The following is a 15,111-nucleotide window of genomic DNA, read 5'->3' on the forward strand; positions in this document are numbered from 1 at the left end:
TTCCACATATAAGTGAAATGATACAGTATTTGTCTTTCTCTGTCTGACTTATATCAGTTAGTGTAATGCCCTTTAGGTCCGTCTATGTTGTCGCAAATGGCAAGAGCTCATTTTTTTAATGGCTGAGTAATATTCCATTGTATAGATGTACTACATCTTCTTTATCCATTCATCTATCAGTGAACACTTAAGTTGCTTCCATATCCATATCTTAGGTTGCTTCGATATCCATATCTTGGCTATTGTAGATATGCTGCAATAAACATAGGGGTGCATATATCTTTTCAAATTAGTGTTTTTGTTTTCATTAGGTAAATACCTAGAACTGGAATTACTGGATTGTATAATATTTCTATTTTTAATTTTTTTGAGGATGCAGTGATTTTTAAGTTTCTAATTACTATTCATGGTTTACTGTGTTTTACAGTGTTTATTTGAATAGCTTTGCTTGCAAGTAGTTGAACAGGTGCTAATGGAGTTCACAGTTTTTAATTCCATATAGGAGCCAAGACTGAAGTAGGTTTTGCTTTTATAATTCTTATTAAGTTTCAGTTATGTTCTCAGTTACAGCTATGATTTGTCCCACTCACTTCAGTATAATCTCACTGTCTTGCGAATGCCCCTGGAGATGTTAAAGTCAGAAACTACTCAGCCTCGCCAGGAGAGTTTCGACATCTTTGAAGATGAAGGATTAATTACACAGGGTGGAAGCGGTAGGTGGTTTTCAGCACGTCTAATGTAGGTTAATATGGCATCCGTGAAATGGCATCTCATTAAATTAGCTCACATTTCCTTCATATTTCCCTGTCCCTTATTGCTCCGTGTCCTTATATGAGGTTGTTTTGGATATATAAACTTGACCAATTCATTTTTATAAAGATCATTAATCACAATGTGATTTCATTTGTGGGCCAGCCAGAAAATTGTATGCTGACATTTCCTAGCAAATATTCATGTATTTTTAATGAAATACATTTAGGTCTAGACTTTTGGTGAAGTTTGAATGGAGAATTGGTTTTTTTGAATACCGGAGAATACACACCACCACCTTATTTTCCTTCATAGAGAGTTTTGGAAAAAAATCACCATGGGTTATCTCTTGTGTCCTAGAAATTTACTGCAGTATCTCTGATTCTTATAAAAACACTGCTCAGTAGGTATGATGCCACTTTTAAAGAAATAAAGACTAAGTGGAAAACTGAGACGTGGAGATTAAGATCTCATGGCCAATGTGCCGAGGAACCAATGTAGCAGGTTGGAGGTGGTTGTTATTTTGATTGGTCCCTGCTTGACCCAGGTGTCCCTCATAGGCCTTGCTCCTGTCAGGACCACTGTAGGATCACTGCAGGACCACGTGTGGGGGTCATCCTGGAGATCATAAATGAACCAGTCACACAACAGGATTGGTACCTTTATCCCTAGACTTTTGGGTTGATCTAGAACTTTAATGCCAGAGGCCTTGCTAAAGTGAATGTTGTAAAGGAATCATTTCAGACTTAAAGCAGTTTAGCTGAATTGGATATACTTTGGAAACATAGTAAGTCAATAACGTCTTGGGCACCTTGCTCTGTGCAACCTGAATAATAGTGATGAAGATGTGAGTGCAGAGTTAGCATGTAATCTAAAGTTCCAGAAGGTTTGTCCTTGCAGAACACTCAAAAAGAGCCTGTGCTCTCTTAGCATTTTGCCAGAGGTTCTTGTTCACTCTAAGAAGACTTAGAGTGTTACTTAAACTGGATGCCATCTGTAGCCTTGCCCTTAATCTATTAGATTGACTATCCCTTGTGCTAAGGCCAAAGCCAGTGCACCCTCCCTACCTGAGAACATCAAGATCACATAAATTTGCCCTGATTTAGACTCCCAAATTGTAACCTATACTGCTAGAGACAGGTGGAGGTCAAGATAATGTGTGCCTGAATATTTGCTTGCATCATTTCTTCTAAATATCCCACTTAGGAATAGAAAAGCTAAAAGTATTATTAAATTTGCACTGTATGTCATTCCAAATCTGAATTTGAATATTTGTTCTGGAATCTGAATTAAGCCTCTAAAAGCCACTTAATTTTTTACTATCTCTGGAACAATTCTATATGATGGATATGAAAAACATTGTGTATTAGGTTTTTATAGCTGCTATAACCAATTACCACGAACTTAGGAACTTAAAGCTATACAGATTTACTGTCACAGAGGTCAGAAGTCCAAAATAGGTCTCAGTGAACTAGAATTAGGGTGTGGGCAGGGCTGCGTTCCTTTTTTGAGACTGTACATTTTCTTGCCATTCCATCTTCTAGAGACTGCCCACATTCCCTGGCTTGGGGCCCCTTCCATGTTCAAAGTCAGCAATGGCCAGCCGAGGCTTTTCCTGCATCACATCACTGTGACACTTACATTCTTGTTTTCCTCTTTCACTTATAAGTAATAATCCATGATTACATTTGGCCCACCTGGATAATTCAAAATACTCTCCCCATCTCAAGCTCATCTAATTAACAGCCTTAATTCCATCCGCAGATTTAATTCTTCCTTGCCATGTAACATAAAGTATTCACATGTTCTGGTGCTTAAGACATAACGTCTTTGGGGAGGCACTATTCTTCTACTACACAGGGGGAAACTGATAGGAAACAGAGTGAGGGTAGAAGATATAGGGGTAGGTAGAAAAGGAAAATAATACATTTTTTAAAAAGTCTCTACTATGTCAGACAGCATATTAGTCACTTTGCATGTATTATTTAATCTGAACATATCTCTGAGGTGAATAGTAGTATCATTATTTTACAGTGCAGAAAATTGAGGTTCGAAGATGTTAAGTAACTTGCCAGAGGTCACAGAGACTGGTAAGTGGCAAAGACAGGACTCTAGTTCTAGTGTGTACTATTTGTGCTCTGTGTAAAGCATTGGAAGGGCAGAGAAGGTTCAGTTTTTATGAATCAAACCAAGTGTATTTGTCACAGTATATAAACACTCTTAACATACCGTGTTTTGAGAAGAAAAATAGCCTGATATCCAGAACTGTTGCAGTCTTTTTTTTTTTTTAAATTTATTTCTTTATTAGAGAGAGAGAATGGGTCCGAACAGGGGGAGAGACAAAGGGAGAGGGAGAAAAATCCTCAAGCAGACTCCCCAATGAGCTCAGAGCCTGGTGTGGGGCTTGATCTCAGGACCCTGAGACCATGATGTGAGCTGAAATCAAGAGTTGGACATGCAAAAAAAAAAAAAAAAAAAGACTTGGACATGCAACCGACTGAGCCACCCAGGCGTCCCACTGTTGTAGTCTTTTAAGCCATAATCATAAATATACTTATTTCTCATTTTGCCCTTTATAGAAGTTTTGTAAAACTCATTGATGTTTAATAAACGTATCTGGATATGCTGAAATCATGTTTGATGAAATTAATTTCTTCATATAGAAAAAGCCTGATATGATAGTAAGTACCACTTACGGAAGTGTCAGTAAGGCACCAGGCTTGTTCGAAGCACTTTCTGTGCATTACCAACATTACTGTCTTTACAACAACCACGATACAGGTACAGATAAGGAAATGGGCACTGAGGTTGGTCACACCTGTCACTCTGCTGCTGAGAGGCAGGGCTGGTATTTGGACCCAGGCACTCGGACCCCAGAGCAATGCTTCCAGCCACTACCCAGTGCTATCTCTCGGCCTTCGTCATGTATTTGTCCATGTGTCCCTTAATGTCCCTATTGTTTACTTTTCTCCTAGGTTAAAAACTCTCACAAATCAGAAAAATGTGTTTATTCTTTTACTTTGTACAGAATCAGCACAGAGTTCTGGGTGATGACATGAGTTATATCCACTGAAAATGGCAATGCTATTAATCAAACATTTTATTTTGAAGTTAAAAACAAAAACTTATGAACTTAAAAATGAGTATAGACCAATTTCCTTATATTTCTGGTACCAACTTTTATTTTTCAGGTGTATTTGGGATCTGTAGTGAGCCTTATATGAAGTATGTGTGGAACGGTGAACTTCTGGATATAATTAAAAATACTGTGCATCGTGACTGGCTGTTGTATATTATTCATGGGTTCTGTGGGCAGTCAAGTATCCTTTTTTAAAAAAACTAAGGTATATATTATTAAGCTTCTGCTATACCAATCGGTAAAAGACTGTATAGGAATTACAAGATTATTAATTACCACTCTGTGCACCCAGCAGGAAAACTTACTGATGATATCAGGTAGTGGAAATACAAAGAGGAGTGCAGATCGTTTGAACAGGTCTCTTATGTACACAGAAAGATAAACAACAGGGAAGAAAATGCTATGTGCATAGGAAGTGATATAGACAATAAGTATTCATCCCTGAGAGGAGGAACAGAATCACTGACAGGTGGGGAGGATGGGGCAGGCTCATAGGAAAAGTCAGGCTTGGCCTGAGCTCTAAACAAAAGTCAGACCTTAGCAGGAAGCAGGGAGCAAGCTCATAGGGGGGAAAGCACCATGAGTGTAGGGATAGAACAGTTCATGGGAGTGTTCTCCTGCCTTGGGTGTAAAATCCTTGGGAGGTGCAATGTAGTGGGTAGTGGAGAGTCAGATAGCTAGTTACCAGATTGCTTTGGTGATCCAACTAAGTAAGCATTTTGGGTTTGGTGCCTGAACTTTTGAAAGTTTTTCTCAAGAGGGTAACGTAGAGGGGAGTACTTAGAAAGGTTGAGTTGACAGCTGTTTTCAAGCTGGATTAAATAAAATGAGACTACAACAGGGGGCATGAATTAGGAAAAGATTGCTGTGGTTCAGGCATAGTGTAATAAAGTCCTGGATTGGAAAGGGACGTAAGAGCTTAAGTAGATGTAGGTTGAACCTTGGGTTAAGCTGATTTTGAGTTCAATTTTAATAAATACTTTTCCCCCCTTTTATTTAATTTCTAGCTATGGTGGAAACCTTCCCAGAAAGTGCTATGAGGCTTAGAGAGGCAGTGTATGCTTGCTAGGAGTAGTGTTTAGTTTTTTCCTGTCCCCTTTTGAGATCATGTAGGGCATTTGTACACCTAGCTTGTCTTCCAGTTGACGTTCTTTCTTGTGTCTTAGGTTTTTTAAGACCTATGGTGAAAACTTGAAAGGAGTGGTTGTTTTAAGATCATCAAGTGGGTTAATGTGATAAATGCGATAACTAATATTTTTTCTTGCACTAGAACATTTGGGAGGAATGGGATCAAGGGGTATAGCTGGAGAGGTTAGTCCTAAAGAGGACCGGTGGTGCCTTCTTTATGGCAAATGAGGGAGAAGAGAGGCTAGATGCAGACACAAAGGAAGTTCAAAATGAGGATGAGTGAGATTTATGTGCTACACTTGCAAGTCAGGCTCATTACTTTGTAATCATTTCCAAGCAGTGAGTAGTATTATCTGCTTGGTTTGTTCACTGAATAATGAGATTTGGCCCTGAATTACCTTTTCTGTTTCCAAAAGTGACATGTACCTGGAAAGAACACAAGGTTTTCACCACCAAGGACACCAGAAAGAATGTGCTACAGTTTCTGAAGTCATTTTTCAAGAGGTAGTTCTAAACTGTTTTGTATTGTCAAGAGCTAACTCAGGGCCAGGCATATATTAAGCACAGTACATGTTTGTGTTTTTAAAATAGCGAATAGCACCATAGATTATAATTTTAAAGCTCATTAGTTTGATGAAACTAGTTCCCTAGTTATCAAGCATTTAATGAATTCTGGAAGTCTTTATGATGATAAAAGAAATTGCTATACAGTCAGCATTTACTATAGGACAGGCCCTGGTTTACACACATTACCTAACCTAGTCCTCCCAACCACCTCATAAAGTTAGTTACTTTACTGGTACTTACACCATTTTACAGCAGATGGAACTGGGGCTCAGAAAGCTAAATAAGGTGACAACCGATAAGCTGCACATCAGTTAAATAATTCACAGTGCTTAGTTTTTGCACTTCGATGACAAATTTGGGTGACTTTTATAGTATTATACTTATTCCATTCCCTAAGTATTATGTATTGCTTGATATTATGTATTGCTAACCCCGTTAGGTGACATATGCTCTTTTTGAGAAGTATATGATCTCTGAAGACTAGGGAAGGATTAGTTGTGCCCTTTTACATCCTTTAGTTGGTGATGAGGAGAGACCAGGTCCTCCCTTGGCCACTCACCCTACACCTTTTTACCATTTCCTCTGAAATTCACGGAAACCACTCCTTAGAGAGGCCTGTTTTGCTTTAATACCTGCCTAATTTGGAAGAACAGTTAGACCCAGTGCCGCTCCATTCTTGGGTGGAACTTTCTGGTGTTCCTTAACCTTCTGGACAAGATGTATTTAAGTGCATATTTAAGGTCTAGTGATTCTCTTGGTGTGGTGCGACAGTTCAGTGTGAATGCTCAAATAGCTTTAACTTGACTTCTAAGAGCTGTTGATCTATGGACGACCAGTCTATGTGACTCTAATAGCGAGAAGATCCAGTAAGTTTGCCGGGACCCGCTTCCTCAAGAGAGGTGCAAACTGTGAGGTAAGGTGGAGAAGCGACAGCACTGCTGATGTCTTAACCTTTCACATCCACCCTGCTGACAGAGGAAGCCAAGTGGAATTCTAGAAAGTAGCATTTCTTAGTTTGGGACATGATCAAGAGAATAAGTAATGCTCCAGAGTATCTGAAACTTGTGAGGAATGTGACTAGTATAAGAGGTTCTGAAAAATCAGCTGTCTTAGAGCCAGTTCTGCATTGCCTTGGGGAGTTATGACATGTCTCGTTTTGGAGGATGCGCCATTTCTGTAAGATATGAATAAATGTAGCACGTATTTATTGTAGCGACTAAAATAGCAAAGCACCTCCCTCGGAGGAGTAAGTGGAGGGGAGCACTCCTTGGAAACACCTCCTTGATGAGCAGACAAAGTAGAGCGAGGCATGGAAACCCCTTCCCCCCTCGCCTCTGCTTTAGTTTGGCTCCAGGCAGGCTCCTATTCTGCTCGGCCCTGGAAAATAACCACAACAAAAGTCCTATCCTGCCATCAGTCATGTCATCTCCTCCAAGTGTTTCATCTCTATTTGCAGTAGACAGCTTGAGTCTTACGCAGATGTGCAGTTGAGTAGACAGATTGAGTGAGACATTGGGTTTTAATCCTGGGTTAAAATAGCAACATTGTTCTTAAAATTATATCAACAATGAAAACAGTTATAACTGGGTCTCTAAGAAAAATCACAATTTTGCTATGTTACTTATTTTTGAATATTTCACGGATAATCAAGCAGACATGTTATTAATGTCTCTAAAATTATTCTTTGTCGTATCCTTCTAACTTTTCTAAGTCAGGCTAACTCAAGACCTTTTTTTCCCTTCTGTCCATCAGACATTATTTGAATCTCACTCTTTTGTCCTTCCATTCCTCCCTGGTCTTCAGAATTGAAGGTTTATATTCCGCTGGTCTTCCTAACCTCCTGTATAATTTCATGTAATTGTTTTCCTTTTCTCTCCTTCTCTGCCATTTATATCACTCAAGCTGTTCTCTGTCTGCTACTTGTATTATTAGCTATTTAATTTGATTTTTTCCTAGTCTATTCTTGGCTATTTTTAATTGCCTTTCTTTGTTGCATTTTAATGGTTTTCCTTTCCTAATGTGCATATTGAATATTGATCAACATTTACCTCTTTTAAAATGTTCTAAGAATGGGAATTATAATTTCATTGTATACTTGGAAATTTTTTCCATTAAAAAATTCTAAGAACATAAAATACTTCAAATGCCACCTTTCTTTTCAGGGCGATGTTGCAAATGAAGTGGAGACTGAACAAATACTCTGTGATGCTTCTGTGATGTCTTTTACTGCAGGAAGTTATTCTTCTTATGTCCAAGTTAGAGGATCCGTTCCTTTATACTGGTCTCAGGACATCTCAACGATGATGCCTAAACCGCCTATCACATGTGCGTGGAGCAGTCTTTTTCATAGTACCTCTTCTTTACCCACACTTTGAGTTGATGAACTCCTGTCACAGAAATCCATAAATTCTTAGATTCTAACAAAGTTTCAGTACTGGAAGGTAGATAATTTAGAAGAAGGACTTCTGTTAGTTTTATTCAGTAACTTTATCATTTTTCTTTCATTTTGGCTGCTAGTAAATTGTATTTTACTTCAGAAATGTAAGAATCAGTCAGATTCAGTAAATACGTGAAGAATGAGTATCTGATAAGGTCAAGAGGAACTTGGGAAGTGAAACTACTAGATTAGTTGACTTGCATTTCTTTACACATTAAAAAAGAAAACAAAACCCTATACTTCTTTTATTCTTGCCTTATGATTTTCATCCTGGTGTTTCTTCATCCTTTTTGTGCCCCTCAGTGGATCAGGCAGACCCGTTTGCACATGTGGCTGCCCTTCACTTCGACCAGATGCTTCAGAGGTTTGGCTCCCCCATCATCATCTTGAATTTAGTGAAGGTATGATGTGCTCGTCTGTTTGGTTATGAAATTCAGTCACCCTAGAAAATTTTTTCCTCAGCACAAAGGGGTTTACAAGCCTGCTTTACCTCTCCCCAGAGGAGAGGTTATAGACTTTGCATGTTGGGACGGAGCCCTGTATCTGACTGTCTAAGCCACCGTCCTTTGGCCTTAGGTTCTGTATGGCCTCTTCCCCGTGCACCTGGGAGAAGCAGCAGCATGTTTCCAAGGGAAGAAAGTGATGCTGCCAGTCTTCTGATTTCCTTGGGTGAACTGGAGAGGAGTGAAATTCTGCCTTAGTTTCCAGGACAGCTTGGCGAAGGAAGCGTGAGGATCACAGAGCCACAACCTAGCCTTGATAGAGCCCATTTCCTTGACAATCCAGAGATCTCTTGGGAAGGTTAATATGCAGTAGCAAGATCTAAAGGCTGGATTCAGAAATTGGGGTGCTGCCGTGGTTCAAGAACCAGGTGGACAAAGTGGTGGCTTGGCCTTTCAGTTCTGTGTTTCCTTGTGAGAGTACACTGTCTGGTCAACATTCTCGTATATGAGTAGGCCCTCGGGTCAACAGCCTAGGATGGCAAGCAGGGAGACCAGATAATAAATTGTATCTGTAGTGTTGTAACTGTGTGCACTGAAAGAATTTCAGTCCACAGCCAAGAAAACCCTGAAAGCAGGAAAAGCAAGGGTTTTGTTATATTATGGTTGTAGCAGTTGCCAACAATTTAGTAGTGCTGGGATTATTCTGAGAGGCTGGTTAATAAATGTAACTCAATTTAATACAAAAACAAGGAATCCTGTGTCCATTTAGTTCATTATTTAACGAGTGTTCTTGAAGGTTTCCTTTGTGCCAAGGCCGTCACAGAAACAATTCATGCCTTCACAGAGCTAGCAGTCGAATGGAGGAGATGGTGAAGGAATGCAGAGGTATTAACACAGGCTAAATGGTGCCATGAGAGCTCATAACGGGAGAGAAGTCTCCCCTGAGGAGGTGATGAGTCTTCAGACTGAAGGAAGAGCCATTAACTAGGCCAAGAAAAGAAAGAATAGTATTCAATTCAGAATAGCAGGTTCCAAGGCCCTGGGTCAGGAGGGGATATGGTGCGTTTGAGGAAGGAAAGGCCATATGGTAGGGGTCCTGCCGATGAGGGCCAGAGAGATGACGAGGGTACTGTTGTGGGACAAGGCTGAAGAGACAGCTATGGCCAGACCACGCAGAGCCTTGCAGGGTGCGTCGATGAGTCTGGTCTTTATCCTGAGAGTATAATGGGAAACCATTGAAGGTTTCTCATGACTGAGAGGATTGTGATCAGATTTATATTTTAAAAAGACTGTCCTGACCTCAACAAAGAGAGCATAAGGATCGGCACAAGACTAAAGCACGCTGGAAGACTACTTAGGAGGAGAATTCTAATTGTCCAGGGAAGGGGGGGACCCTGGCTTAAACCAGGGTGGTGTGGTAGGGCTGGAGAGAAGTGTGTAGAGGCTGGAAACTTGGCAATGGGCTGGCTGTGAGATGAGGGAGAGGTCAGGCTTGGTTTCTGGTTACTCAGGTGGCTGGTTGGTGATGCCATTCACCAAAATAGGGAATACTGACCCGTCTTCCTGGTTACAAAGTCCTTATACTGCCATTAAAAGCAATGGCTAAATGGAGATTCAGTTTACGATGTTTGAAATAATTCTGCATGAAATACACAGATTCAAAAAATAATATCCGATACATGTGATTGTAAAGTGTTCTTGCCCGGGTTCTCAAATGTACATTTTTAATATTTCAGTGTTAGTTGGTGGACTTAAAAATTGTTTATCATTCCATTGTCATAAAAATCTTGGCAATAGGGGTGCCTGGGTGGCACAGTGGTTAAGCGTCTGCCTTCGGCTCAGGGCGTGATCCCGGCGTTATGGGATCGAGCCCCACACCAGGCTCCTCCGCTATGAGCCTGCTTCTTCCTCTCCCACTCCCCCTGCTTGTGTTCCCTCTCTCGCTGGCTGTCTCTATCTCTGTCAAATAAATAATAAATAAAATCTTTAAAAGAAAATCTTGGCAATAACTAGAGATTTTTTTAAATAATATTTTTTATTATGTTAGTCACCATACAGTACATCCCTAGTTTTTGATGTAAAGTTCCATGATTCATTACTTGCATATAACACCCAGTGCACCATGCAATACGTGCCCTCCTTAATACCCATCACCAGCCTATCCCATTCCCCCACCCCACTCCCCTCTGCAGCCCTTAGTTTGTTTCCCAGAGTCCGTAGTCTCTCATGGTTCATAACTAGAGATTAACTAGAAAATAGTTTAGAGATTAAGTTGCTGTTTTATGGAATAGAAAAAAATAGTTTTTTGCTGTTTTTGTCATTTTATTCATAGTACAAAAGATGTTTATTCAGTTCAGTTGGAAAAAGTATTAATTTTGATTAGAGTCAAAGAATGCATTTGTGTATGTGGAATGATAGTGAGGTTCTTTGCTCTTTATTCTGCCATCATATGAAGTCAATAAAGTGAAATACTTTCCTTGATTTCTTTTCTCTCCCCTCCCCCCCACTTCCTTGGTTGTGGAAGTTTGAGGCACGGGTTGACATATCGCAGCAATCCACGTACCTTTGACGCTGGTACTGGGGCATCAGCAGGAAGTCAGCCTGGAATCAGGCATGACTGTATTTGGAGGTTTTTAGTCTGAGGGCCCTGGATGGTCACTGGGGGAGTCTCTGAACCCTTGAGATGATAGGCAAAACCACTTGTGTATGTGATGTTTTCATTTGGTTGTAACAGGGGTCTGTGACCTAAGGACGTGGGCTAAACAACCCACTAACACTAATCTGTGACGGTCAGACGGTGCACAGAGCAGACTCTTTATGCAGAGATGACCGAACGTTGATTGGATAACCTTTTCTCCCCATCTCATGAAATATCAGATTTGATCAAAGAATTTCAAAAAGGTTTTGTTCCCTAGGTGATTTAAAGTGCTTTTGAGAGACATTCCAGATATATAGTTTACATCTCTCAGATGTAAGAAGCTAACTGCACGTTCGTCCTAAACTAACACTGGTCTTAACTCTATTCTAATTCCTCCATTTGGTTTATTCAACTGTGCAAAATAGATAACCCTTTTTGTTTCCACAGCAGTTATCTAATTAAATTCATGACAACTGATAACTAATCACCATGATTGAAAACATCAGAGACCCATTTCGATGCCAGCAATAGTGCCTGCACACCATGTCAGTGCTATTATCACCGAATTGTTTTTCTTTGTTTTTAAGTGAAGTCCTGAACAGGATAACAATAAAAATCATTGATTTTGATGAATAGTCCCCATGTACCAGATGCTCTGATAAAAGATTATCGTGTTTTATCTCTTTTAAACCTCACATTATTGCTGTAAGGAAGATACTATTGTACCCATTTCATAGATGTATTGTACTGTACCCATTTTATAGATGAAGAAATAGGGGCCTAGGAAAGTTGAGAACCTTGCCCAAGGCTGCGTGGCTAGCAGGCAGCAGAGCCAGCGTTCCAGGCCCGGAGCTCTGGAATGAGAGGCATGTAATATGTAAGGGGGTACAGTAGGCAGGGAGGCAGAAAGTAAGATTTGGTCCCATGAACACCTTTTAACCTCATTCAGCCACAATGTAAAAGGGGGAAAAAGGGCCTACCTTGGTTACCGCACAGGGTGTTTTATGAGAGTGAAATTTAAAAACACACGTAGCCTGGAAAAGCACTCTCAGCCAGGCCCAGTGGATTTCTGTCTGGTCCTTAGCTGGCTGGAGTTGGGGGTTTCCTTCTGGTTCTTGGGGAGTTCTTCTCTGCCAGAGTCAGGTATGGAGTGTGTAGACCAGGCCCAGGAGGGTGAGCCAGACTTCTTTAGAGTAGCAGGAAGTTATTAAAAAGAAATCTCATCTCCTTGAATTTTTGAAGCTAATCATCTGTTGATTTTAATTCAATGACGTATTTATTTCTTTGCATTTATATTATTTTTATGTTAGGTTTTATTTCAGCATATTTAAGACTTAGGCTTCTTAGCTGAAAAGGAAAAATGTTAAAAGTCTGTTCCTATGATTTGAGGTAATTAGAACCTTGAAAATGTTTAATTTTTGATAAGGAACGAGAGAAAAGAAAGCATGAGAGAATTCTGAGTGAAGAGCTTGTGGCTGCTGTGACGTACCTCAACCAGTTTTTGCCTCCTGAACACACTATTATTTATATTCCTTGGGATATGGCCAAGTACACCAAAAGGTGAGGAGATATTCTTATGTTTGGTTCTGGTATTTTCCTTTTCTTGTGATGTGAAATAGCAGGAAGCTGATCTCTATGGTAGAGTAAATGTTCCTTTTCATTTCCTTCATGAATGTGCTGAGGGGCTGTTTGCTGCTGATGGATAACTTGAGTGCTAAAATTAATTGACAGACTCTTTATTTTTTTGCCCACGACTTATACCGCTTGCGCATTCTCTCTGAAGTAGCTAGTCATTTCAGGACATCCCTGCGCTCCACGACTTGCCCTCGCAGGCCTTGGCTTCACTTTTCCCGGTTTCATCCTGTCCCCCTGTTTAATCACTTTCTCAGACACCACTTTCAGAGGCTCTCGCTTTTGGAGGAACCTGCAGAAACTCCTGAGTGAGTGTTCCTAGTAAATCCAGACTCCTTGGTGTAGTGTTAAAGACCCATCGCCTGGTAGGTTCCAGAATGTAAAAGCCTTTTCTTTATTCTGGGGCCATTCTCTTCCTGAAAAATGAAACTGCATGCTCAGCCCCCAGCGTGGCAGCCAGGGTCCCATTCCTGAGCCTTTGTTCCTGTTGTTTGACCCCCACCTTCCTGGGGTGCTTTCCCAACCCTCCTTTACCTGTACAGATCTGACTCAAAACATCTTATCCAAGGAACCTTCTTTCATTAACCTTGCATTCTCCTTTTACTCGTTTCCTAGGCATCATACAAACACAAGGTTTATTTTGAGGTCCCGTTAATTTTCTTAATGTTACTGTATTGTTTTGTACTTTAACTCGTACTTTTTTCTGAATCGTTTTGTGTAGTTAGATACCCATGCACACACCCAGACACACATATGCACACATTTTCCTAGAGTCTAAGCCTGATTACAGGTGGGCACCATTTATATTTCTTTTCTAGGGTTTTCTTCCTCTGCCCCCTGCACCGTGCATCACGCTCTCCTCATAGTCATCTTATGAATGCATCTGGACTTGACTGCTGTGATTCTTAAGTAGTGAAAGGCTTTGGGAAAAGCTCTCCAGGGGATGTAATGTGCCAAGATTAAGGCTTGCCAAGAGTTAATACAGGCCCTTCATGTCTCTTTGCACCCACTCTCGTTAGTTATTGAGTACACATTAGACTATAGAAACTAATTATTACAATGCTCTTGTTGGATACAAACCAGAGATTTTAAAAATTAAATCCCTGAATATCATTACCATAGACTTTATTTGCTTCAGATGGAAAGGTAAATATATATTAAACTTGGGTTCTTCTCACTTTTCTCATTCTTCCTCCTCTCGTCAGCAAGCTGTGTAATGTTCTTGATCGACTGAACGTGATTGCAGAAAGTGTGGTGAAGAAAACAGGTTTCTTTGTAAACCGCCCTGATGCTTACTGCAGCATTTTGCGACCAGATGAAAAGTAAGTGTGGTCCTTAAAAACTGAAATCAAGCATTTTGCTCTTATGGATAAAAATATTCTAAATACGAGCAGTTTGTACTGCTCGACAGATGGATGAATTTGGGCAGACAAGACGTTCAGGTGATTGTGGGATGAACATTCACTATGGGCACAGGATTTCCTCTGGTTATATATCTTGAGGTGAAAGCCATGGAATCTTTCTCTCTTACTTCATGAAATAAACATTACATAAAATACTTCTGTAAAGTAAAATTTTCTGCAGTGAGTTCTATTTTTCAGCATTAAGTAGGAGCAGGAATTTTTTTCTCTCGACTAAATACTAACATTTTTATGAAAATAATGTTTATCATTGTATTACAGTTATTTGCTCACAAATCTTTATTATTACTTTGTGAGCTTCTTCAGATCAAGGATCATGTTTTATTTATCTTTTAAGGAACTAATATTGTATATCCCCAGCATTTTATTTTCAGCTAACAAAGTTGACTATAATGGTTAAAAAAAAAAGCAAAGAGCAAAAACACAGCCAACCAGCTATAGTGTATATGTCTTTAGAAGTCATCCTCTGTTGTAGTTTGCATTTCAGGGTACCTGTGACAGTGGTCCCCAAGACCATTCCCAGGCTCAGTGATGTACTAGGAAAACTCAAACCACTCAGCATGTTGTTGTACTCATGGCTGTGGTTTATTAAGGTTAAACGATACAAAGCAAAATTAGCACAGGGAAAAGGCACATGTGGCAAAGTCCAGAGGAAATAGGTAAGGCTTTCAGAGAGTCCTCTCCTAATGGAATCACACAGATCATGCTTAATTCCCCCAGCAACTTGTTGTCACAGCATGTGTGAAATGTTGCCAACCAGAGGAGATGATTAGATACTCAGTGTCAGCGTTTTTTATTGGAGGCTGGTCCCCTAGGCGGCTTCTGCTTGGCACATACCAAAATCTGACTCCCATAAGGAAAGAGGACGTTCAGCAAAACCATATCGTTTCAACAGACAGTTTAGGCACAGTGAGCCACTTGTGTCCAGCTGGGATTGGTGGGAACACAGGTTCCCA

At 40.2% G+C, this 15,111-nt stretch overlaps 1 protein-coding gene across 1 annotated transcript in view; it reads left to right on the forward strand.

Annotated features, from left to right (window-relative positions):
• The window catches only part of FIG4 (FIG4 phosphoinositide 5-phosphatase), a 121,622-nt gene that overhangs the window by 32,686 nt on the left and 73,825 nt on the right, over positions 1 to 15,111 (forward strand). Inside the window, exons 6-12 of the mRNA XM_045798462.2 lie at positions 565 to 713; positions 3,942 to 4,070; positions 6,397 to 6,497; positions 7,747 to 7,909; positions 8,325 to 8,422; positions 12,529 to 12,662; positions 13,940 to 14,056. Coding sequence (XP_045654418.1) covers positions 565 to 713; positions 3,942 to 4,070; positions 6,397 to 6,497; positions 7,747 to 7,909; positions 8,325 to 8,422; positions 12,529 to 12,662; positions 13,940 to 14,056 — 891 coding nt within the window. The remainder of the gene's footprint in view (positions 1 to 564; positions 714 to 3,941; positions 4,071 to 6,396; positions 6,498 to 7,746; positions 7,910 to 8,324; positions 8,423 to 12,528; positions 12,663 to 13,939; positions 14,057 to 15,111) is intronic.

This window comes from Ursus americanus, chromosome 11, assembly GCF_024610735.1.
Source record: "Ursus americanus isolate L20-20 chromosome 11, mUrsAme1.1.p, whole genome shotgun sequence".
Taxonomy (NCBI): Eukaryota; Metazoa; Chordata; class Mammalia; order Carnivora; family Ursidae; genus Ursus; species Ursus americanus.